The sequence below is a fragment of the Watersipora subatra genome, chromosome 4, assembly GCF_963576615.1.
Source record: "Watersipora subatra chromosome 4, tzWatSuba1.1, whole genome shotgun sequence".
Classification (NCBI taxonomy): Eukaryota; Metazoa; Bryozoa; class Gymnolaemata; order Cheilostomatida; family Watersiporidae; genus Watersipora; species Watersipora subatra.
This window is the reverse complement of record NC_088711.1, coordinates 33,995,470-34,022,490: the sequence shown is the minus strand read 5'-3', so window position 1 is coordinate 34,022,490 and position 27,021 is coordinate 33,995,470. Positions and strand designations below refer to the sequence as shown.

The window sequence follows — 27,021 nt, the reverse complement described above, 5'->3', positions numbered from 1 at the left end:
ATTATTTTTAATGCTGTTTATATTATGCAGGCAAAAAAGAAAACTTGATTAATTAACCTGCGAACTTGAAGGATAACATGCTTTAATTGGTTAGCTCTACACGCTTATTGCGAGATCACAAACCGTAGGAGCACACGTTCTACCAAATTTATTTGGTACCGAATAATTCATCGCAAAAGAATTATTTTTATGCTGTAGCCGAGTTTCATATTCTTATTGCCGGATCAAAACTGTAAGAGCACATTTTCTACAAAATTTATTTGGTATCGAATAATTCCTCGCTAGAAAATTATTTTTGTGCTGTAGCTGAGGTTCAAATAATTCAAACAAGTTGAAAAATGAGTTTTATCTTCTGCAATAGTTGCACTCAGGGGCTATCTATTTTACTACACTTTATACAGACTGTGGAGGTAGAGTCTGTTATAACGGAGGAGAAATGGACTTGGAGACCTGCACTTGCAGCTGTATCTTTAGATCATCACTGTATTCTCCTCAGTTAGATTGCGCTCGTAAGTCCATTTCTGTTAGCCAATCAGAAAGTAAGGCGATATTGCTAATTGATTGCCAAGAGAGGATATAAACTTAAATGTAAATTCGAATAGTTTATTTTTTGCGGTATTAGTTTTGGTCATGAGGGGCAAGTCTAACACATGCTCCAAAACCATATTAGTTTTGGTCATGAGGGGCAAGTCTAACACATGCTCCAAAACCAATAGCTGAACTTAGTTGAGAAATCAAGTACAGCAAGCTTCCCATATCATGTCATATAAAACTATGTTGCTATACACATCACTTTATATATTATTAGACTGTTATGCATATTACTTTATATAATAGTATTATACATATTACTTTATACGTTATTGTATTATTATTTATTCCACTTTATATAATATTATTCTGCACATTATCTAGTTATTGTGAACAAAAGTGCTTTTCATTTTGTTCCAAAGTAAAACAAGAAAATGATAAAAAAGAAGCTAATATGCATTTTCTTCTCTCAGTTCCCTCATGTTAGCTATATGCAAACTAGTTGGTTGTGATTACAGTAAATTGCACCAACACTGAGGATGTACCATACGCATGCAATGGAAAATGTCCAGCAAGTTGGGAGGCCTATTGTCCATACACTTGCGACTATTGTCCCTGTAAGTATAGCGTGTCTTATCACTCTTTCTCTACAGATGCTATCATATATACAAGACCTTCAGACAGCAAGTCTAGGAGCCAATGCTAGACTATATAGCGCAGTTTAAATAAAACAATAATATGCTTGCGCTGCTCCAAACGTAACAATCCCAATAATATATATTACTCAGTGAATGCCGGGTATTGCAAGGGTAATAAGTAATAATAAATAAAGATCAGCAAGTGTAATAAGTATGGTCTGCACAATTAATCTATAGTATAGCCATGTAGCCGGATGGCCTGGTGGTTTAGCACACCTGTCTGCAGAGCTGTAGGTTCTCAATTCAAGCCCCACCCAAAGTGCATTTTTGTGACTAAAACTTTATTCCTATAACTTGACAGGCGTAGGACAAACGACCAATAGTACAACAACCAACTGATAAACACTGCCATCTATTATATTTATATAGATAAGATTATGTTCATCTGTATATTCATAATCATATTCATATCATTCATAATTACTCATTGAACTGGGCAAACAACGTCTTCTCTGAATTTTTTATAGAAATAAAAAAGTTAAAACCCCGAACATCTAGCTGGGCAACAAGCTATGTATGATGATAGACAACACTGACTACCAGTAAATCATCTAGCTGGGCAACAAGCTATGTATGATGATAGACCATACTGACTACCAGTAAATCATCTAGCTGTGCAACAAGTTATGTATGATGATAGACCATACTGACTACCAGTAAATCATCTAGCTGGGCAACAAGCTATGTATGATGATAGACAACACTGACTATCAGTGAATCATAACAAGCAAAGATTTACTGTAACACTAAGGAATTAATATTTCTTTTGTTACTATTTTTTATGCATTGAAGTTCTTTCTATATTTATCATTCTAAGTTGAAGATTTTTTTCTAATTTGGTTATTATAAGTAGATAATAGATGACTAATAGACTGCTGACTTTGGTATAGATCAACATAAACAATGGCCATCAACTGGATGAGGTAGGCTATGAATTAAAACTTTTTCATGATTTTTTGTTTACATAAAAATAAGATGGACGCAGTTCTATGCAAGCACAATTAAGTTACCTAAAATATTTTAACTATCACCATAGAGTGCCATAACAACTATCACTCAGGTGTTTAACCCATTGAACTCAAAACCCCTGAAATGGAAAAGGTCATTCGCAACTACGGAAATCCGGCCGACGCCATGTTGAGTTAGCGTTTGAGTAAATTTCATTGTGTTCAATGTGAGAAAGAAATGTAATTTCAGATTTAACAGCTATGGAAGATTACGGATACACCGATACACCGCTAAATCAAGGGAACAGATTACTGAGATTACTACTAATAACTTATGTAAGAGGCAGAAGGGTGTAGGTGCACAGGTCTGCCAACCCAAGAGTGGAGCAATGCTTGAGATTTGGTTTTGGGGCAATTGATGTATCAATGATAGTATATACAAAATTGTGGAAATTGGGGAAAAAGTCTCACACACTTCTCACGCATTTTCATTTTTTCTTTGGTGTGATTGTGTGAGTCTCACGTCCAATGCGTGAGAGTTGGCAGGCCTGTAGGTGCACAGTGCTATACTGCTATTCCATGAACTGCAAAAACCACACGAATGGACTTTTGAAGGAAAGGGCATGACATTTCACAAGTGAGTCACTTCTACTACTAGTTCTACTACTATTTCTAAAGTTTACGACTACTACTAGTTGTGCTACTACTATGTTAGTACTGCTTCTAGTTAGTTCTACTACACTAGACACTAAGTGAGTGAGAGTCGATCAGTGTCACTACTGAGTGTACGAGTTTGACTGTATGTTGTCGGTGATTAGATAAATTTATAAGCTAGTGAGTGAACTTTTTCTCTTTTCATAACAAAAGTTTCTTATTATTTAAATTTGAAATTTTTATTATATTAAGATTTAGGAACTACGAACCATCGCATTATTTCTAAATAAATATTTGAAAAAAATGTTTGTAGTGCCTATATTGTTTATTGTTGTACCTAGATATAGCTAGCAGTAAGGAGGTAAGAGTAACAATACTATTGTTATTACTACTGTTGCCAACTAACTATTACAGTTTCATTTTAATTTTTAGATTTATAAACAAAGTAACTGAAAACTCTTGTTATTTACAATGGCATTGTAACTGCAGAAGAGTGAATAAGCCTGGTCCTCGGGCACTTATCTGCAACGAACATTTCAATTATCTATGTTTTGACAGAACAGGTTAAAATGTTCGACTGAAACCAGATGCTGTGCCCACACTGTTTACACTGCCCAGTCATTTAAAGGTTTATTTTTTCAATGTTGAATGGTGCTTTTCAATGATTGAATTCCAAACCATATTGTCAAGCACAGTGCTGCAAGGTTGTTCAACTTAAAGTAGATATATCTAAAAAATTCAGAAACCTCAAACAGCATGCAAAACAGTGACAGCTGCCACAGCAAGTGCTTATGAATATGTCTGCAGCTTAGCAGAAGATGTTGATGTAAATTTCTCTAGTAATGCATTTGTGGCAATGGTTAGTACACCTTTGCAGTATTTCTGTAATTTGTTTGTGGTCATTTCTATTGAAATAATCTCATGGATGCATTCTATTTTTGATCCATGCTTGATTAAGAAATTTCCATTAAGCTTTATGCCTAAGATGTGCGTGAAGGACTTTCAGTGAAAATTGCCACATTTTCATTTTACATAGCAATATGGTAGCATTTTGAGCTATTTTATTTTCACTTATTTAATTAGCTGTATTGTTGTGTATTAAGGGTACTATGTTTATGTGAATAAGACATTCATTTTTGTTGATTTTATGTACATGTAATTGTTATAATTGATGCTTTTGTTTAGGGGGTTGGAATAATAATCCTACTGTTACTCAGTTTAAGGCTACCTTTCGCAAACTTATCAGCAAATGTGGTGCAGAATCAGATGTTGGTGAGACAGGTAATGTTACTGCTCAAAACGAGATTCTCATCATACAGGCTACTCCAGAAGTTGATCAGTTTTCAATACAGTACAATGATTTCAGATGTAAGATTTCTGTTATAGGTAACAGTATAGTCTGTATAGCTGGCTACATTGTGCAAAAGCTAAATAAAGTGCTGTCACATTGGCCGTCAGTTGCTGGTTACCACTAAGTCAAGTATCCAGTACCGACATCTCTATACTCTACTCGAGCTACAAAACAATGGAAGATTGGTGCGTCCATCAGACGGTGTCATCAGGATCCTGCTAGTTGCAGATCAATACTTTCGTATTAATGCAAAGCCAGGTTCACTCCATTGTGTGGTGAATGTTATCAGTAGTGTAGGATCTAGTAATGTCCTATGCCTTGGGAAACACCTTACGGACACAGCAGATGGCATATCCAACCACTGCTTCATTGATGAAAAACCTTATTCAGTCGTTTTATGATCTCGGACAGCATCATTATGCTAAAATCGTACATTCAAACTGCAAGGTGCATCTTTGTGGCATAAAATACTAAATCAGTACTTTTTAAAGGCCAGTAACAATATAATCACTGTAATAAAGGATAATATTGAACTGTAATATTCATCTGTAGCTGTTGTTGTGCTGCTATTCCTAATCTGATTTAGTTCTAAGAAACTCTGATGCACCTTGGCTCAATATTCAGTGGTATACAAATCTCCTTTTACACAGTTTCTGTAATGTGTATGTATAGGTCTAATCAACTGATTACACTACTTCCGGCATTTCCTTGTTTGCATTATTTTGATTATCCTTTATTACAACTGTTTCTAATTTCCGTTTAGTTGTTGCAGTAGTTCATTCCATCTTTTACAGATACTGTATTATACATATCATACATTCATAAGCTATTATCACTCAAATCTTGAAACGGTTTTTGTTTTGGCAGCATGTGTGTTGTTTTTATCTAAATACTTCATTTGCTAAGTTTCTCCATTATGGTTTATGTATATGTAATATAATTTTTAATATAATGGAATGGTTGTTATTTGCCTGAATATATCATTTGCTAGGTTTATGCATCTGTAATACAACAGTTTGTATGAATAATATGGTCCAAAAAAATCTATTTAACATCTACTTATCATTTATTATATCCACTCCATATGTTATAAATAGGTTTTCTTCTATCATGGCACTCTAAACGTTGTGTAGGAGGAGTTTTTATTAACACCCAGCTGGAAAATGACTATTCAACATGTGCATTTCTGTCATTTTTCACTGTTTGTTTACAAACGGAACTAGCATACGATTAGCCACCCAATATGGCGCATGCATTATGTATCGCTATCAATGTAAAAGTCACGCGATTGCCATTCCAGGGGTTTTAACTTTTAAGTTCAATGGTTCAACCCCTGCTGTAGCCTGTGCCTCTACACTTACCTGCTGTAGCCTGTGCCTCTACGCTTACCTGCTGTAGCCTGTGTCTCTACGCTTATCTGCAGTAGCCTGTGTCTCTACGCTTACCTGCTGTAGCCTGTGCCTCTACACTTACCTGCTGTAGCCTGTGCCTTTACACTTACCTGCTGTAGCCTGTGTTTCAATGCTTACCTGCTGTAGCCTGTTTTTCAATGCTTACCTGCTGTAGCGTGTGTTTCAATGCTTACCCCTTGTAGCCTTTGTATCTACGCTTACCTGCTGTAGCCTGTGTCTCTATGCTTACCTACTGTAGCCTGTGTCTCTACGATTATCTGGTATGTCTGTTGTTGAAGCAATAATAGTTTTGACACCAACTCACTTTTTAATAAGTTATATTGGCTTTGAAAAATACTATAAATATGCAATAATTCTGCCCCTTATGTGTAAGTATTTCTTTTCTGTAATAGAGCAGTAATTTTCATGTCTTGCTGTGTTTTAGATGGTGCATTTGATTACAATGAGACTGAACATGGAGGAAACAAAGACGAAGAACATGGAGGAAACAAAGACAAAGAACATGGAGGAAACAAAGACAAAGAACATGGAGGAAACAAAGGCAAAGAACATGGAGGAAACAAAGACAAAGAACATGGAGGAAACCATGGAAAAACCAGTAAGATTCTTTTAATTAATGGCTCACTGGGGTTTGCTAGCTGGGGCAGCCTAATGACGCTTTGTAAAATGCTGTCTAACTGGCCATGCATTCTGGAATAACAGGTATTCTCTATTAAATGATTATGTGTATTTATTTTCTGTAATAGAGCAGTAATTTTCATGTCTTGCCGTGTTTTAGATGGTGCATTTGACTACAATGAGACTGAACATGGAGGAAACAAAGACAGTGAACATGGAGGAAACCATGGAGAAAAGATTTCAGCTGGAGCATGTCTTTCTCTGATAGCTTTGACTATGTTATGGATGAACTTTCCTTAGGAAGTACTCCCTTGACAAGCTGTTTTCAGTAGTGCTACAACCTCTTTCACTTTCTGTACTTCATTACTTTCTAAGCGATAAACCAGACACAAACAAAACTCTACTTGATTGTGATTTAGTTGTTACAAATTTGTTTATCAATTAAACCTAAGGAACATAATGAAGTTATGTACAATGGAATTTGAATACAGCACTGCACAGCAGCGGTCATTAGAAAATTGAATAACAAGACCTGTCTGTGAGCATTATTTAGTTGCAGCATCAGGTAACTATTCACCGATGGAATAATGGCAGCAGGTAATGATGGAGCCGTGCATTCTAGTGCTGCACGATAACACGATATAATTTGATATGACGATATATTTCAGTGGATGATTTTATATTTGGTCAGTTTTCAAGTCGATATGAATGCCGAAGCCGATATTTTATCGAAATATCGGCTGATTTTATTTTGCAAAAATGGAGTTGTCTATTCTCTTTATTGTAACGAGAGGACAACTCCTGTTTTAACCAATATTAACCAATATCCTGTCATATTGTTGTATAAATATAACACTTACATGAGATTGAAGCGAAGAAGACCAAGAAGAACGTCCGTCTTTCATTACACTTCCTTATATCTTCTCCATACTGCCTTATACTACCTAATCTACTAGCTTTACCCACTAGCTTTATTCAGCTTTGCCCACTCACCGTAATTACCAAGACCACCTATACTGCCTTGAGCTCAGACACCAATATAGCCTAAGCCTAACAAATCCCATAATGCAACATGCCCTTCTTTTTTTTTCTTTTTTTTGAGGCCACCTCATCACTACCAACAAGCAGACATAGTAGCTTACCTTACTTGTGTTGCTCATACCTTACTCTGTTAGGGCAGTCTCCATAGGCTATGCCTCTGGCTTGTCTGACCCTGTGCCACCGTCTAAAATACTCTTCTCGTTACTCTCAGCTCCATTGCCAGTATGCACTGGCTTTTCCATCACCCTGATTTTCGTCGCTACCAATACTTTCACCATGACCACTGTCACAACCAACACTACTTCCACCAACATCTCCAACCCTATTTCCACCAACGCTGACTAGCCCGGAGTTTTTTGGTTGGGTCAGTAATGACTCCTCAACCTCATCTCCGTCTCTTCTGTTTTCACCTTGCTCTCCCCAATAAGAGGCGGGCTCAACAGGCATCCTGTAGGAGGTCTCCACCTGGGCCACAATCGGCTGCACAGGGAATGGCGCCACAGAGCTGGGAGTTGACATAGGCCCAGACCTATCTAGCTCGACCTCACCTGCAACCAGTGCAGGTCTGCTACCAGCAATTCTCTTCTGAACCTCGGCCAACTCCTGCACCACTACCCTGAATGCCTTGACATTTTCCAACTCCACAACTGCTGCCTTACGCTTCGCTTTTAGCCTAGCCATTTTCTTCTTTGACTTCCTCTGTACCTCTTTCTCTTCCTTCTCTATCTCTGCTACCTTTCTCTCATGACCATTTCTGTCTAACATTCCATTGCTGGACACCTCAGCTAAAAAAGAGCAAACTTTCTCCATTACAGATACTGGTTCAGCTACTTTTTTAGCACCTCCACTTACCTCATCATGACTGTGTTCTCTATCATACCCCATAGACACTTGCACCTCTCTGGTGCTTTGGACTGTCCCCCTTGACTACCAATTTCTACGTATCCGCTACTCTTTACTCCCTTGGTTTCACAAGTCCACCAATCTTGACCTGTGTGGCCTTTCTTAACATCATACTCTCTGTCAGACTTATTTGTCAGGTTTTGCAACTTGACATCATCTGAAACATAACTTGACCCAGCAATAGTGGTTCTCGACAAAAACGGCTTAACTGGCTTAATACTTCTACACTCCTTAACAGGCTCAAACTTACTTTCGCATAACGCGTTTACAACAGCAAATAATTTTAGCTGCTTCAACTTAGTTATGTCCAAAAAGTTTGTTCTCAATCCTTGCACCACATGAACTTCAGCATCCATATGCCTGTGTTTACTTTCCAAATGAACTATTACACTTCCAACCACTTTTAACTCGTTGATGGTAGTGACAACCAACTTGTTTGTCACTACCATCAGCAGTTTCTAAAACTGTCGACGGTTTCTTTAACCGTAGGTTCAACTTATTGGCTGTTGCTTCGGTTGCTATTGACACATCGGCCCCAGTATCAAACGTAAACTCCACATTCTCCCCATTGACTTTTAAAACTTGCACAATTCTCCGTCCTAGTCAATTGTCATCATCATATTTATCCCTAGAACCAGAGAATCTAACACTTCTACCCTTACTATTATCCCGGTACCTTTCATCATACCGACTCGTCTCGCGCCTCTCCTTATACCCCCTCAAGCCTATCCATACTATTGTCCCTGTATGTACTCAACTTGTCTCTCGTCTCGCGGGGGCTTTCTCGGCCCCTGTACCTCTCCCTACTACTATCGTGGCTACCATATCGCTCATAGCTATTATCACGGCTACCTCCTGACCACCTGCTGCTACTTCGTCTGTCATAACATACATCTCCTCCCTTATCCCTACAATAACGGGATACATGTCCTCGCCGTCCACAAGAAAACATTAAATGAAGGGACAACTCCGCATCTCATGGCCACTACCTCTGCAATTGTAGCAAACTTTATCTCTACTCTCTCTACTGTTTTCTCTATATCTAGAGACATACCTTTCTTTGCTATTATCTCTATACTTTCTACTGCCACTGTCCTTGTCACACTTCCGACCTTGTGTCCAATACCTACTAGTATCACGCTCCTCACTACTATTACCATAATACTTTCTACTACTCCTAGGGCTACTTCTAGGGGAAGATCTCCCTGCTGAATCGTAGCTTCTATCTCTACCACCACTCCGGTACTGCGCATGACTCTCGCACTCTGATACCCTTGCTACCTCTTTTTTAATTTCACTTTTTAAATCGCTTCCTCTACTATCTGCTCCCAAGAACCTGTCTGAATGATTCGCCATCTCACGAGCCCTCAATGCCTCATTCAACATCACCCAGGTCAAATTGGCATTCTTCATCAAGTCTCTACTTACTTCTCTATATCTCAACCCGTTTACTGCTACTATAGGAGCAAACCTTACTCTATCAGCATTGTTCGCTACCTCAGCATATCTGCTTAAACTCTAAACTCGTACCAAGAAATCTCTATCACTTTCACCAAGTGCCTGTCTAGCCGTCAAAAATTTATGACCTTTCACAAACATGCTCTCCTGTCTATCATAATAATCCTGCAAAATACCCACTGCCTCTTCATAAGTTGAATTTGCACCATCTACATCAAACCCTGCACCTTTTAATACTTTTCTACCCCTGTGCCCAATAGCTCTCAGTAATGGCCTCAACTTAGCTCTACCTCTCATAATAAGGCGTCTATTGCCCCCTTCACTTTCGTAACCTCTTCTCTCAACTGCACTCTCAATACATAAATTCATTTCTTATATAAATCTCTCCCATGAACCATCACCGCGCTCACTAAACACCAGCTTCGGATAACCGATCTCCATCCCGACACAACACAATATATTTCTCGCCACAAATTCACTCTACCCCACTCGTATAAATTTAATGTAATTCTCACCTCCAAACACTTAATAAATATCTACACCTCTCCAACACCGGTGCTTCACCGCTACAACACCTCACAGCCTCACAACACCACCCTACCTCACGTCACCCCACCTGCACGCCCGTGAAAGGATCTAATCAAACGTTAGACTTACACCGTAACCAGAAAACTATCGCTAGCGATAACACACAGAAAAGAAAAATTTAAAGTTTCGTCAACTGCGCCATGTTGTATAAATATAACACTTACATGAGATTGAAGCGAAGAAGACCAAGAGGAACGTCCGTCTTTCATTACACTTCCTTATATCCTCCCCATACTGCCTTATACTACCTAATCTACTAGCTTTACCCAAGCTTTGTTCAGCTTTATCCACTCACCGTAATTACCAAGACCACCTGTACTACCTTGAGCTCAGACACCAATATAGCCCGAGCCTAGCAATCCCATAATACAACACATATCGTTCATGTTAAAGCCTAACACTATATATCGAAAGAAGACAACTCCAATGTTCAATATTTTTCGATATTCGATATATTTTGAGACCAAATGATCGAATGTACATGCAAAGATATCGTGCAGCACTAGTGCATTCTAAATTCAGCACGCCTTATGATTATGAGGAATGTGATCTATTCTCGCTAGCTAACAATAACACGTGTAGCTAGTTGGGACCTACCAATCGAAGCTCCAGTAACGCATTCCTAGTATTAGAACTTTGCCTTTTGAAAGCTGTCAATACTAAAGCCGTAAAAATATTAACAAAATTATTTACAAAAAAAAATTAATTTAGTTTCTGTTAACTTTAAAAACTGTTTTTGTATTTTTAATTTCATTTGTGTAATTTTTCTTTCAGTAGGTCTAGGTATTTTTAACTACGGTATTAATAATGGTCGTCGGCATCACGAGTCTTAACCTATAGGGGGCCATAGGTCTATATATATTTTTCAAAGTTTGTAGTCTGTCCTTCAGTATGTCCAGCTATAGCTATTATAATATTGGAATTAAAACTCCGCATTCAGATTGATTTGAACCCACGGAAATTTAAACCGCAGTTTTTCAATCCACGCGCTCTATCTAGGCGTATCGATCAAAAACTTTATCATATACCGTATAGCGTATGCACATGGTAATTGACGTATTATTGGTAAGTCTTTGAATTCTATTAACTCTATGAAACACAAGGGTTTCTCGTGCTTTTTTGAACTTTAATTTTCAGCTTTTCATAAGGTTCAATGCTATATCCGCTGTCAAGAAAAATTATTTTCATGCGAACAATTGTAGTATCTCCGTAAGAAGAGCCTCGACATTCTCTCTCCGTTCGATATATCATTTTTACAATTGTACCAGTATCCAGAGATACCAGTCTCGTCATATTCAAAGTTTTGATGGATAGGTTCTGGTGGAACAGTAACCTTTTTTATACACACGCATCTATATACTCATGGTTTATTTTTTCTTTTAATTTATTTACCTAATAAATATAATAATATTAACATATCATTTTGTTACTATTTTCAATGATGATGCTTTTTACCATGAGGTGATTGCATTAGATAATTACTATGGGTTTTCATACTACTCGATGTTCGTCTATAGCCTACGATAATTTCACATGGCAATACTGGCATGCGAAAATTGGCATTTGTACAAAGGTAGTTGGTACAAATACAAGTACACTTTTACACAACTACATTTTTCTCATAATATGTAGTTTGAAAGTTAGAATGGCAAACTTTGTTATATGTTAAATAAAAATAAATGTTCTGTGTAAAGACTTTTTTTATTACCCGAGCAACACCGGCTATTACAACTAGTCTATATATATATTTCTCAAAGTTAGTCTATATGTGTCTGTGTTTGTCAAGCTATAACTATTAATATCTTGGAATAAGGAATCCGTATTGCAGAAGATTTGATCTTGGACCCTCCGCTTCGCCTATCCGATGCTTTACCAATTCAGTCACACGAGCTTGATTTATTCCTTAGGCGATATATGTCGCTATATGCGAGCAAATATGCTACCGCTTTCTCTCGACACAACGTGATGGCGTAACTCCACGTAACAGTTACCTTTAAGCACAACCATTCCAAGCCATGGCAAGGTGGCTGCATGACATAGCGATAGTGCACTTGGTTTAATATCTGTGCATTCCAGCTGTGTGGTTCGATTCAAGTGAGGTACGACCTTCATTCTTAATGCTCAGCAGGAAGGACTGACACAGCTCTTATTATAGTTTAGTGGGTAAAAAAACTTAGCCAATGTCAACTACATTACTTGCCCCTGTTTACAAGCTGTTTTAATCTTGAGCGAATGTGTCACATAAGAATTGAAAATTGTTTTCAACAACCTGTTTTAGCTATGCCTTGAGCTTTCAAATATTTTAGTTATGCATTGATCGAATACACAAAAACAAACATTTTATTTAAAAGTTGGAATGGTAAATGTTGTAGATGTTGATTAAAAATAAATTTTCTGTGCAACAACTTTTTTATTACTCGTGCAATGTCGGCCATTCAGCTAGTAAGATAATATATTTGTGAGCTAAATAGCATGATTTAATTAAAAAGCAACAAGTGTAGTTTACGAAGCATTACGTATGAGCTTGAAAATTATACTATCGATTTCCATCACTTTAATGGATGTTAAAGGTTTACTTGCAACAAAATTTGCATTACAGTTGTTTGGTATCAAAAGGTTCACCATTTCTTACTCTGCTGTGTCGTAGGTGCAAAATATGTGGAAATGTGATTACAAGCTCTTAAAAACTCAAAAACGAACAGTTAATCACAGCTATCACGAAAACGCCGTAGTTTGGAATCTCTTTATTTCAATGATGTACTCAAACATTGTGGTTATTGTTTTGACACGTGATGTTATTACGTGAGATGAAAGGCCAATGAAAGACTCAATATAAAACGTCTCGTAGCGCTAGTTTATGACAAATACTTCGGGTTCTACCGGAAAGCCTGTATAAAATATAGATGCTCGCTACTTTACAGCTTCGTTTCAGCCTGGTCTAATTAACTAGTCTTAATCTGATCATGTGACCCATACTTCAAGCCAAATATCATGAACGATTTCTGCAGCGTTTTTCGACTATCACAGGCGACCAACAGGCTCGTCATTTTTATCCGATGTTAATATGCACTCCTTCAAGCTAAGATTAAAAAATTAAAGGAAGTTTTTGGAAGGTTTTGAGATATCAGTGCTCAATGTGACAGCATTACAATGATGATGAAATAGATCCGTAAGGACAATAGACATGGTTCTATTGAATGCGTGAAGTATATTTGTGAAAATATTTCGACGAATGAGGTTGCATGAAAGTGTAAACATGTGTTCAACTGTGTCCCATTTGAGCCGTTTTAGAGGGATTCCAATCTACGCCAATTTCGTGATGGCTGAGATTAACTGTCCTTTTTGAGCTTTCAAGAGCTTGTAATCACATTTTCACATATTTTTCACTTACAACACAGCTGAGTAAGACATGGTGATTTTTTTGATACCAAATAACTGTAATGTGAATTTTGTTGCAAGTCAACCTTTAATGTAGTATCAGTTGTCTTTTCTTTTAGTTCATTAATGATTGTCCTCTTCCTGAAGCGTCCTGCAGCGAATGATAAGTTACTTTTGTTATGAACAATAAAGTTGCATCAGGTGATGTTAGAATAGTCTAAAGATTGTGTGCAATTGGTCATATTAATGGGCGGATACAAAATATTACAATAGCGCATATCTTTGTTGGACAAGCTTTTATCATGCGGCAGTCGATAAAAACAATCACACCCATGCTTAGTTACCATAACATTTGTATCATTTAGTTATCTTGTATGATGTAGTCAAGAAGGTTGCGTGTTTGCAGACATTTAATGAAACAAAACTCAAACAATAGATTAAGCGGTTATGATTTCATTATCTTTCTGTACGCTCAAAACTATAGACCACTTTTTATACTTACGTAACGAACCAAGCTTTCTCTCTTTTGTGTTCAGCATGTTTCTTCTAGTCAGTAAGTATTGTAGGTGACACTTACAGTTATAAATATATGTATTAAGTAAAAATAAGAGATATCATTGCATTATTGTAACAGTTATCACAAAATAAATTTATTAGGACTTTTCTCCTAGCGATAAAAATTTGCTTCGCAATATGAAGGCTCGCTGTGGCTCTTCAAAACGAAACTTTCGTTAGAAGGTAGAGACTACAAATAGAATCTTCCACATACTCATCGGGCTTAGATCAGCCGTCTTAAAATACCTAGTGGCATGACTGCTGTTCTAAAGATTTTCATTTTATGCTGACCTCGCGTCAGTGAGGTCAGCATAAACGCTATTGGCGTGAATGGCGTCAGCGTAGATGTTGTCAGCGTCAGCTGTCAGCGTCAGCTGTCAGCGTCTCAGCGTTTATCATAGCAATAAACTAGAAATTATTGCTAGGATGAGATTTAGAGTAACTAGAGATAATCCTAAACGAGAGAAGAGATCATGGTACGTGAGCTCGAGCGAAGAGATCATGGTATGTGAGCTCGAGAGAAGAGATCATGGTATGTGAGCTCGAGAGAAGAGATCATGGTGTGCAAGCTGATTTATGTTAAATATGATACTCTTTGCACCTCGTGTAGCTAATATATAAAATTCAGTGCAAAAGCAAGTAAGATGAAAGTTTGAAGTCAATTTTAAAAGAATTTTGCTACTAATAGTTTCATATTGCAGAGCAATAACCATCAGATAATATTGCTACGAATAGTTTCATATTGCAGAGCAATAACCATCAGATAATATTGCTACTAATAGTTTCATATTGCAGAGCAATAACCATCAGATAATATTTCTACTAATAGTTTCATATTGCAGAGCAATAACCATCAGATAATATTGCTACTAATAGTTTCATATTGCAGAGCAATAACCATCAGATAATATTGCTACTAATAGTTTCATATTGCAGAGCAATAACCATCAGATAATATTGCTACTAATAGTTTCATATTGCAGAGCAATAACCATCAGATAATATTGCTAACACTAAAAGCATCTTATATTTAGATGGTGATAAAATCATAGTTGTTAAATACCTGAAAGCATCACTGATAGGTATGTAGGATTGATATTAGCAAGCAATGCAATTATGCACCAAGTACAACGAGATAAACAATTTAGGTGTTTAAAGTTAAGGCTTATAATTGCTCCAAAGTACTTTGCCGTGTTGAAGCAAGTTCACATCTTTTGTTTAAAGTAGTGGTGGATGGTTTGCATATAATGGAGAATTTCTAATAAAGATATAAATTACATTTGTCTGTAGCCTCATTATATGATGCCGCTCTTCTCACTACGCTACATTTGATGTCATAATTTGTTTGGGTCTTTCAATGTTTTTATATACTTACTTAGCTCAGTGATTGATCTTTTGCACTCATTTATAAAAGTTAGCATGGGATTGTGATAACATTCTGCAATATATTTACAGAAGAGTGGCTAGTTTTGACCAGCATCATGTACAGCATATGTGGGGTGAGTACCAAGTGAGCCCTTCCCGCTTGTGGAACTCGAGCTTACTCTGACCTGTCATTTTTATTATGATGTATAAATAGTAAAGCTCAAGTATTTTAATACAAAAAGATACTTTGGAGGCATGCATGATTTTAGCAAGTCCTAAAATAAAAATTCAAAAAGTCAGAAAGGTAATTTTAGTTGAGAATGGTACTAGGTTGAGCTTGCTAATGTAATATAGTCTCAACGTACCTTATCACATTTATATAAATGTATGTTTCCACGCTGTTTACAGAAGACAATTTCTATTGATAGAGTATTTGTTTTTGATGGAGGTATAAACTGAGTATATAATATTAACACTTGTGTAGCCAAGGTTCCACTTGTGTAGGTAAGGTTCTACTTGTGTAGTTAAGGTTCCACTTGTGTAGCCAAGGTTCCACTTGTGTAGCCAAGGTTCCACTTGTGTAGCCAAGGTTCCACTTGTGTAGCCAAGGTTCTACTTGTTTAGCCAAGGTTCTACTTGTGTAGACAAGGTTCCACTTGTGTAGCCAAGGTTCCACTTGTGTAGCCAAGGTTCCAATGTTGATTACTAGCAGTATATAAACAGTGGTCGCTGTAAGTGCTGCTTCTGTACTGCATGCTATTCAAATGTTTCATGTCCCTCAGCAGCCAAGCATTAAGTATGTTATATTGTTGGGTGTAAATCATACATGGTAGGCATGAAAATAAGAATAAAAATGGAGTAAAAATCATCCGTTGTTGAATGTGAGGCTTGTATTGCTGAAAAAGTGTAAATCGTTAGGTCTGAAGCATATATCAGTGTGAAAAAGACATACCGTAAATCCTCATCTATAAGCCACACTGTGAACCTGAAACTTTGTTTTAAAGTTTGGGGTGCTTGAAAACTTGTTTAAAAACTTATACCTGCAGTCTAAAAATTATACTCATAAACTTCTCACTACGTTTGGGGTTAAGGTAACTTTCAGCCCCAATGCTAAAAATAATTTATTCAGCAATAAGATGGTAGGAAATATCCAACACTTGCACTGACATAATGAGGTCACTAGTCATGGTCACTGTCATGTGACACTGTCATGTGACATATCCAGGATTTGATTCCATTCGTTGGGTTGCTTTTCGTTAATTCAAAAACTGTGACAGCATATCGGTTGGTAGTTTCCAAAGCTACGTTCACAGCCTTCAATTTAAATGGGTTACAAAATGTGCTGGCTGATTGGATACTTTTTTGCTGTGGTTCCCTGAACACTTACTCATTGGTCGATTGCCATCTCGTCAGCAAACTTGTGCGTGTGACAGCGAACAGAGATGGCAGGTTTGGCGAATGAATCACAGGCTAAGTTAAATCAAGTGTGTTTAATAAACGGAAACATGGCTCATAGCAGCTTATATATGCTGTATATCTGTAACTCATACATGAAGATTTACGGTACATTGTTAGGTGTACTTTATTTGGTGCAAAGCGTACACATTTGAGTCGATGGCATACATTGTCTGATCTGAAGTACATATTGTTGTATACAAGACATGCATTGTTTAATGCGTTATACAGCCTGGTGGATGTTATTACTATGTTATAGCAGGAGAAATAAGATTTCATACATTTCAAAGCTTGTATTTACATAAATGTGAGCAAAGTGAACATACCAATTATGAGAACCAACCATACCGATACCGACAATGTCATGAATGTAAAACACTATATTGTTTTCTATCATTTATTATGCTGCTTGTATTAATTTTAGGCAGCCGGAAAAAGTGAATGTTTGTCTGAAAAGTTTACCATTATTTCCGGACACACGGCATGCTTGCCTATGTCTGCTGATGCTGACAAACAGGACAGAGGTGTGAGAGTTAATATAGAGTTATTCTAATAGACATATAATTTCTATAAATCACATTACTAACTTAGGTATGATTAAACTTTTATTACACAGTATTTTAATTTATATTCATTTATAACAGCATTTAAAGAAATTTATCTTTGTAGATATAGATTTTGGAGGTTTTTAGACACTATAATTGTATATAAATGGTGATAGCTAGGATTAAAACTGAGAATCTCTGTATTGCAAGAGCTCATGTTCAGCATCAAAACCATTCTTCATACCTATCTAGCTGCAGCTGCTTTTGTTTACCTCCTTGACACCCTTATATTTGCCTGTAATGAGCTACAGTGGTGCTGGAGCTCTTTTGACTTGTGAGGTAATTTAACACTTGTCTATAGTTGGCAGATTTCAGAGTCAACATGACCAGATATTCAGAGTAATTTCGAGATAAGTTTAATAACCTTTATGAGACTAGAGAACTGTACGGCGATTTGGCCTTTTTATATCAAACACTGAAGCAATAAGTTGATAACTACAGTTATTAAATTGTTAAAATGATCTATAGTAACGTAATAAAAATTTAATTAAAAATATTTTCATAATCAATGCTGTTATCTAGCCGGCACCGTTTTGCGTAACCTATATCTGTTGCTAACCTTTGCGTTGTGTCAGAGTGGAATGTTACAAAGATATGTGAATATTGATAAGTTCTTTCATTTCATGTCATTAATTGGTATTGAAACAATTATTATTGATATTAATAATAAATTTTTTAATTATTGTTATTCTATACTATTATTAATAAAGTTGTTAAATAATCTCTAACCATTTAGCCTAACAGTGCCAATTCTTGGATCAAAGCCAAAAAACTTCACAAAGAGAAACAAGTCTACCCAGTACAATAGATGTAGGCCATAGATATAATAAAGTTTATTATATCTATGATGTAGGCTCATCATAAACACTGAGACACTTATCTTTGTAAGTGGCCCGTCACTTACTCTACCATGGATAAAACCCGTCAGCCGTGCTATCCGATGATGGCACAGGTTTGCTGCCAAGCTGCTAGAGATGCAATGTTCAGATCCTTGTGTAGAAATTTTTGTAGACTTCGATTTATACTGCTGCGTTATTCGTGTCACCGAGTAAAGAGTTACTTATGTAAAGAGGGCAGTAACATGCAGGAGACAAAGAAAATAACAATGCTACAAGAGAAATGTTAGTTATCCTATCTCAACACTAGTTATAACACCACTTCAATGCATGAAGTGCTGTTTACCCTAGGTTTGAGTGTTTATCCATTATAAATATGTGTACACCTATAAATATATATACTTGTATATAATATTCATCTATTTATATACATCTCAAAGTTTGTCTGTCGTCGTCTGTTCCGTTATAACTGGTCAAGTTTCAGCAATGGAAAATCACCTTTAGAAAATCGCTTTCATCCTGGATTGACACTCAGACATTCAAACCCCAAGTCTACTAACATAGCTACTAACAAGCTCATGCAACCACAAGGCTAGGCCGTTTTTACCATTTTTATCACTCTTACTATATATTGTATATCCTTTTCGTGATTGCATACGCTAAATTGCTAAATTAATAATATAATTAATTACTTATTAATTAGTAAGTAATATTATTAATTAATAGCATCTATACCTAAACTTAGTAGCTTCGAGCCTTCTTGTATAAATTTGTGTTTTTGCATTTGTGACACCAGATGGTACTACCTTATTTTTTATTGGTTGTTTTTATGGCCCCGTGTGTAAAACATTTTTTCTATAAAATGATTATGGACTGCCCAATAAAAGTATATATATAAATATTATTAAGTATTATTATTATCTTTGTGATTAAATGAATTGTCGACCAAATTCCCTCAGCAAAGTTTTAACAGACATACTAACCTGTTGTGTATCTGTGTTGCCCTAAAAGACCAAACTATGGGCATGATTGCCTTTATCTCAAGCATTTACAAGGATAAGACCAAACAGCTAACATGAGACACTGTTATAAGATCATACAGAATAGTAAAGTCACAGTGCTCTTTGTGTTTCAGGTGTTAGCAAAGTGGAGGCAACTTCCATTACAGAACTACATAATCTACTAAGAGCAAGCATAAAGAACGCCACAGATATGCAAGTTATGGTTGGTGGAGACAATTTCTTTCATATCTTACCACTAAATATTGCTTAGATTTTATACTTAATCCTTTTAACGATATTTGGAGCAAAGGTGTATTTTGTAAAGAATCAGTTGGACTATGATATGAATAATGAGAGAGCGGTATTTAAATGACACGGAAGACAGGGTGCTTTGAGCATGCTTCAATGCTTTGTGCAAATCGATGAACTCATTTTGGACACTTTCGCTTACTACTGTCCAACAAGTTTCAGGAAAGGACGTTCCAATTATTATATAGAAGCGTGTCGGTTGCCAATTTTGTTGACTGAGTGATTGTAAGGAAATTGCCATATCTCATTTATATGCCGTATTGTTCTATGTGACATAGACCATTATGGCATATAAATGAGACATAGCAATTATCATTGTCATATGATATTCTCCAATATATCATATGACATATGTGACGTGTCGTTTTGTCATATGTCATACAATTTTAACTGTTGCGCTGTTATATGTCATGTCATTTTTGACACTTTCGCTTACCACTGTCGAACAAGTTCCAAGAAAGAATGCTCCAATTATTATTAATTTAATTAATTTCCATATTGTCAGAATGATTGTAAGGAAATTGCCATATCTCATTTATATGTCATCTTGTTCTATATCACATTGACATATACCATATATCATATGACTCACACCATATACCATATATCCTATGACATATATCATGTGCCATATGCCATATGTCACATGTCACATGTCATATTGTCAAATTGTCATATTTCATACAAGTTCAACTGTTACACTGTTATATGTCGTTTGTCATGTGTCGCATATATCTTTTGTCATATACCATATGACATCTGATATTGCCGAATAATATATTATGTCAGTTGTCATATTGATGCCTGTCATAAGTCCTTGGTCATCTTGTCATATGTCATATGTCATCTGCCATAGATAATGATTGAAATTACTAGAATTACAGGTTTAGTTCATTGCCTTGAACAGGGCACATCAATCATTTAGGAAAAAACTTATCAAAAGAGTTTGGATTAATGTAAGAATGAGTTGTGGTCAAACAAGAGAGTTTCTTGCACACTGTTGCTTAGGAATATAAACTTTAACACAATGATAATTGATGTTTTGGTTGACAACTGCAGGCCTGGGATGAAGAGCTCTCTGCAATAGCTCAAAGATGGGCGGACAATTGCGACATAAAGCATGATTCTGGTGATCAACGATCGATTCCAGGAAGGTCTGACATACTGTGGTTTCACACTTAATCATAGCGTAATTTAGTCTTACCTTGGTTAATTTAAATAGCCAATAATAACAATGATAACTAATGAAGAGAAATATGAAAAAGTGACTTAAAAGAGTAATGATAACTGCAGGAAAGAGAGAAAAACATAATAATAACGGATAATAGCAGCACTCTGGTCAGCTCTGTTGAGAATGATCCTTCTTCTCATTCAAGTTTTAAACGTTTTACAGTTTTATCTATTTGACAAATTAAATTTACTCATCTTGATACTTAGCATTCATGATGATTGAAAATATTAATTGAACTTTTGTTTACATTTAACATCGTCACAGCAAAAGTATGAACTATATAAATTCATAGATCAACAAAAAAGAACTACTTATACATGTAGTAGAGATAGTAAAATTTAAAATGAAAACCAATTTTGCAGGTTTTTCAAGTCAAACTTCTACAGAAGATTATTGATAAATGAATAATTAATGTAAATGAATTTATAATTCTCTCATATAACTTTTTGTACATAATATTGGAGACAATATCAATATTAAAATAAGTGAAATACATGTGAATACTTTAAATACACCTAAAATTGATGCAAATCTAGCTTGCGGCAGCAATAATGAGGACAAACATCTACAGACGTATGAACTGCTGCCACCATAAACTGAAACTATTAGGAGGTCGTGGATTCAAGGCTCCCACGGCCATTGTCTGGATATTATAAATACCAAAGAGAGTTGATCTTACTGTCTTTAAGTGAACATCATATTATCCCATAAGACATATCCCATAATTCATGCCCCATAAGACATATCCCATAATTCAAAGATAATTTTAGATTTAAAAAGCATTTACATTGCGCTTAGACTGTGTTACACGCTTCTGACAGATTAAGAGTTGGACAGAATATTGGCTACAATTACAAAGACTGGAATCAGACTGTACAAAGCTGGTTCAACGAGCAGTCAGCGTTTCACTATGGCAACGCTTCTCTAATGCAGTTTGAAAAAGTTGGACATTTTACACAGGTGAGCAATGAGCCAGAAGAAAAGGACGCTATGTTCATGTTACTTACGATCGTTACTTACTTTAGTCTATATAAACCACTGTTACTTACTATAGTCTATATGAACCATTGTTACTTACTTTAGTCTATATGAATCATTGTTACTTACTTTAGTCTATATGAACCATTTCTATATCCCAGTATTTCTCATAACCAGGTGGTGAGAGCAAACTCCACAAAGGTTGGTTGCGGTTACACCAAATGCTCTACCAAAGGACGATTCTACGTGTGCAATTATGGACCAGGGTAAGATTAATATGTGCACATGTGTGACCTTGAAGTCTGGTTATAAACTAAAACAGGGCTAGTGACCACTTGTGTGTGATCTTACAAACCAAAGCTGTTTTATTTTAAAATTTGTATCGCTTTGAGGTCATAGTTGTTTAGTAAATAAATCTCTTGTGAAATTAACTAATGTTTCTGTACAACGAATTAATAGAAAGATATTTTGGCAACTTCATAGAGGGGATTGTAAAGACATTAATAAATTTGCATCATTTTGAAGGCAAATAGACTGGAGTAAACCATACACAGAAGGCACACAGTGTGACAGTTGCAGACGCGGTGGCAATTGCATTACATCTGGGAATAATAAAGGCTTATGCGGTATGTAAGAGTTGCCTATTCCTGTGTACTTTCATTTGCAAATCGGGTAGGAGGAAAATTGACTCACTTGTAAGAAAATAATGAGTGCAATTATTTTTTATAGCTGTTTATATTATGCAGGCAAAAAAGAAAACTTGATTAATTAACCTGCGAACTCAAAGGATAACATATTTTAATTGGTTAGCTCTACACGCTTATTGCGAGATCACAAACCGTAGGAGCACATGTTCTACCAAATTTATTTGGTACCGAATAATTCATCGCAAAAGAATTGTTTTTATGCTGTAGCCGAGTTTCATATAATTCAAACAAGTTTAAAAGTGAGTTTGGTGAAACAAGTCATGGTGTTATAAGAAACCTAATGAGCTTTCTCATCTGTGACAGTTGCGCTCAGGGCTATCTATTTTACTACACTTTATACAGACTGTGGAGGTAGAGTCTGTTATAACGGAGGAGGTATGGACTTGGAGACCTGCACTTGCAGCTGTATCACTAGATCATCACTGTATTCTCCTCAATTAGATTGCGCTCGTAAGTCTATTTCTGTTAGCCAATCAGAAAGTAAGGCGATATTGCTAATTGATTGCCAAGAGAGGATATAAACTTAAGTGTAAAATCAAATACATGTAGTTTATTTTTTGCGGATTTAGTTTGGTCAATAAGGGCAAGTCTAATCTTGTATGTTATTTTATCATTACACATAATATTTTTTATTATTATATTATTATGCATACTACTTTAAATATTATTATATTGTTATATGCATTGATTTATTTATTTATTGTATTTTCAGATTTATTATACATATTACTTTATTTTGCTGCCCATAGTTATTGTGAACAAAACTGCTTCTCATTTTGTTCCAAAGTAAAACAAAAAAATAAATGAAAAGACGCTAATATGCATTTTCTTCTCTCAGTTCCCTCATGTTAGCTATATGCAAATTGGTCGGTTGTAATTACAGTAAATTGCACCAACACTGAGGATGTACCATACGCATGCAATGGAAAATGTACAGCAGGTTTGGAAGCCTATTGTCCATACACTTGCGACTATTGTCCCTGTAAGTATAGCGTGTCTTATCACCCTTTCTCTACAGATGCTATCATATAGGTATACAAGACCTTCAAACAGCAACTTTAGGAGCCAATGCTAGACTCTATATAGCGCAGTTTAAATAAAACAATAATATGCTTGCGCTGCTCCAAACGTGACAATCCCAATAATATATATTACTAGTTGAATGCCCGGCGTTGCATGAGGGATAAAATAAGCTTTTGCATAAAAAATTGGTTTTCAATTAGCTAAGTTTCTTCACCCAATGAATTTGAGTTACTTAAGCTCAAAGAAGCCATTATTATAACTTAAGCTCATAGAAGCCATTATTATAACTTAAGCTCATAGAAGCCATTATTATAACTTAAGCCAGCACGCGGAAAAAAGATTGCATCATGCTCTTTAAGCGTGCTAGATGAGGTCTGAGTATTTTAACCAATTGGCAATAAAGCTCAGCGAGTGTAATTAGTATTATCTGGACAATTAATTCATAGTATAGCCATGTAGCCGGATGGCCTGGTGGTTTAGCACTAGTGCTGCACGATAACACGATACAATCCGATATGACAATATATTTCAGTGGATGATTTTATACTTGGTCAGTTTTCAAGTCGATATGAATGTCGACATTGATATTTTATTTTGCAAAAGTGGAGTTGTCTATTCTCTTTATTGTAACGAGGTGACAACCCCTGTTTTTCAACCGATATCAACCAGTATCCTCTCATTTCGTTCATGTTAAAGCCCAACACTATATATCAAAGAAGACAACTCCAATGTTCGATATTATTCGATATATTTTGAGACCAAATAATCGAATGTACATGCAAAGATATCGTGCAGCGCTATTTAGCACACTTTTCTGAAGAGCTGTAGGTTCTAAGTTCAAACCCCACCTAAAGTGCATTTTTCGTGACTAAAACTTTATGCCTATAACTTGACAGGCGTAGGACAAACGACCAATAGTCCAACAACCAACTGATATACAGTGACATAAGATAGTCGAAGTTCTATGCAAGCACCATTAAGTTACCTAAAATATTTTAACTATGGCAGGAAGTGTCATAACAACTATCACTCAGGTGTTCAACCCCTGCTGTAGCCTGTGTCTCTACGCTTACCTGCCGTAGCCTTTGTCTCTACGCTTACCTGCTGTAGCCTTTGTCTCTACGCTTACTTGCTGTAGCCTGTGTATCTACGCTTACCTGCTGTAGACTTTGTCTCTACGCTTACCTGCTGTAGCCTGTGTCTCTACGCTTACCTGCTGTAGCCTTTGTCTCTACGCTTACCTGCTGTAGCTTTTGTCTCTACGCTTACCTGCTGTAGCCTGTGTCTCTACACTTACCTGGTGTGTCTGTTGTTAAAACAGTAATAGCTTTGACACCGACTCATTGTTTTAATAACTTATATTGACTTTAAAAAATACTATAGATATGCAATAATTCTGCCCCTTCAAAAACTGATCAAATAGAAGAGAAGACAACTCTCTCCTACACAAATATAATACTCTACTTACACTTACATATGTATTTTTCTATAGTTATATTGGTTATTACTAGTTTTAGGACACAGCCATGAACTGCATAAACATTGTTGTGGTAGAAGTTTTATGTTAGAGCTTTGAACACTCTTTCATGTAGCTACTGCTAATCCTAAAGGCTATTCCTAAAGGCTATTAAAGCTATCTCGCTATCAGGCGAGTAGAATATGCTTTACTATGCTGTGATCTACTTAGTTCAGTATACTTATACACGCAGTTATAAGTTAGAATACATTAATCACCATTGCTGCTGCATAGCTGCAATGGTATGCTACCATTGCTTTCATTGCTGCTTCATAGCTGTAATGCTATGCTGCCATTGCTATCATTGCTGCTTCATAGCTGCAATGCTATGCTATCATTGCTGCTTCATAGCTGTAATGCTATGCTGCCATTGCTTTCATTGCTGCTTCATAGCTGCAATGCTATGCTACCATTGCTTTCATTGCTGGTACATAGCTGCAATGCTATGCTACCATTGCTGCTTCATAGCTGTAATGCTACGCTGCCAATGCTTTCATTGCTGCTTCATAGCTGCAATGCTATGCTACCATTGCTTTCATTGCTGGTACATAGCCGCAATGCTGTGCTACCATTGCTGCTTCATAGCTGTAATGCTACGCTGCCATTGCTTTCATTGCTGGTACATAGCTGCAATGCTGTGCTACCATTGTTGCTTCATAGCTGTAATGCTATGCTGCCATTGCTATCATTGCTGCTACATAGCTGCAATGCTATGCTACCATTGCTGCTTCATAGCTGTAATGCTACGCTGCCATTGCTTTCATTGCTGCTTCATAGCTGCAATGCTATGCTACCATTGCTGATTCATAGCTGTAATGCTATGCTGCCATTGCTTTCTTTGCTGCTTCATAGCTGTAATGCTATGCTGTCATTGCTATCATTGCTGCTTCATAGCTGTAATGCTATGCTACCATTGCTAACAATGCTGCTACATAGCTGTGATGCTATGCCACCATTGATGCATCATAGCTGCAATGCTATGCTGCGCTACCATTGCTGCTGCATAGCTGCAATGCCATGCTACAATTGCTGTCGTATAGCCAGCCGCTGACTATTTGATGTGAAAAGAGAATTTTTAAGAAGCCCTTCAAGAAATGAGCAGCCATCTTAGTAGCCCCTGCGTGGGACACTACTGGTGGATCATTTTACGTGTATAAAGAAAAGTAATAATATGTACAGCTACATGTACCTTTCAGTTTGTCACGTAATTTTGCCAAGGACCACATGCTATCTTAGTTCATAATCAATCAAAAAACTCAATACTCAGTGGCCAATATAAACTCTATACTATTAGGATAAAGAAACAGTGAAGGACTTTCAACTATTGCTATCAAAATAGCTCCATGTCCATGGCACGGTTTGCTCTATATTTATTAGTGAACCTTGTCTTTTAAGATTTTTATAATTAATGGCTCACTGGGGTCTGCTAGCTGGGGGCAGCCTAAGTACACGTTGTAAAATGTTGTCTAACTGGCCATGCATTCTGGGATAACAGGTATTCTCTATCAAATGATTGTGTATTTATTTTCTGTAATAGAGCAGTAATTTTCATGTCTTGCTGTGTTTTAGATGGTGCATTTGACTTCATTGAAAAAGAACATGGAGGAAACCATGGAGAAAAGATTTCAGCTGGAACATGTCTTTCTCTGATAGCTTTGGCTATGTTATGGATGAACTCTCCTTAGGAAGTTCTCCCTTGACAAGCTGCTTTTAGTAGTGCCACAGCCTCTTTCACTTTCTGTACTTCAATACTTTGTAAACATAAACCAAACACAAAAAAAACTCTACTTGATTGTGTTTTAGTTGTTACAAATTTGTTTATCAATTAAACCCAAGGACCATAATGAAGTTACGTACAATA

The 27,021-nt window shown here is 36.4% G+C and overlaps 2 protein-coding genes across 3 annotated transcripts; both read left to right on the top strand.

The window, feature by feature from the left end:
* Positions 1 to 409: 409 nt before the first annotated feature.
* On the top strand, positions 410 to 6,602 carry LOC137395116 (uncharacterized). Of its 2 annotated transcripts, none has more exons than XM_068081916.1 (4): positions 410 to 509; positions 1,034 to 1,148; positions 6,018 to 6,191; positions 6,372 to 6,602. In XM_068081916.1, the coding sequence occupies exons 2-4, from the start codon at positions 1,071 to 1,073 to the stop codon at positions 6,474 to 6,476; spliced, it is 357 nt and encodes a 118-aa protein (XP_067938017.1). In that variant the 5' UTR covers positions 410 to 509; positions 1,034 to 1,070; the 3' UTR covers positions 6,477 to 6,602. The 2 variants fall into 2 exon arrangements, with proteins under 2 accessions (XP_067938017.1, XP_067938016.1); XM_068081915.1 differs by having other exon boundaries at positions 442 to 509; positions 1,050 to 1,148.
* A 7,877-nt stretch (positions 6,603 to 14,479) lies between these two features.
* On the top strand, positions 14,480 to 26,845 carry LOC137394171 (cysteine-rich venom protein TEL1-like). The gene is made up of 8 exons (XM_068080889.1): positions 14,480 to 14,638; positions 17,379 to 17,478; positions 19,531 to 19,619; positions 20,765 to 20,859; positions 21,758 to 21,896; positions 22,092 to 22,180; positions 22,440 to 22,540; positions 26,730 to 26,845. Exons 1-8 carry the CDS (start codon positions 14,480 to 14,482, stop codon positions 26,843 to 26,845), a joined length of 888 nt encoding a protein of 295 aa, XP_067936990.1.
* Positions 26,846 to 27,021: the final 176 nt, after the last annotated feature.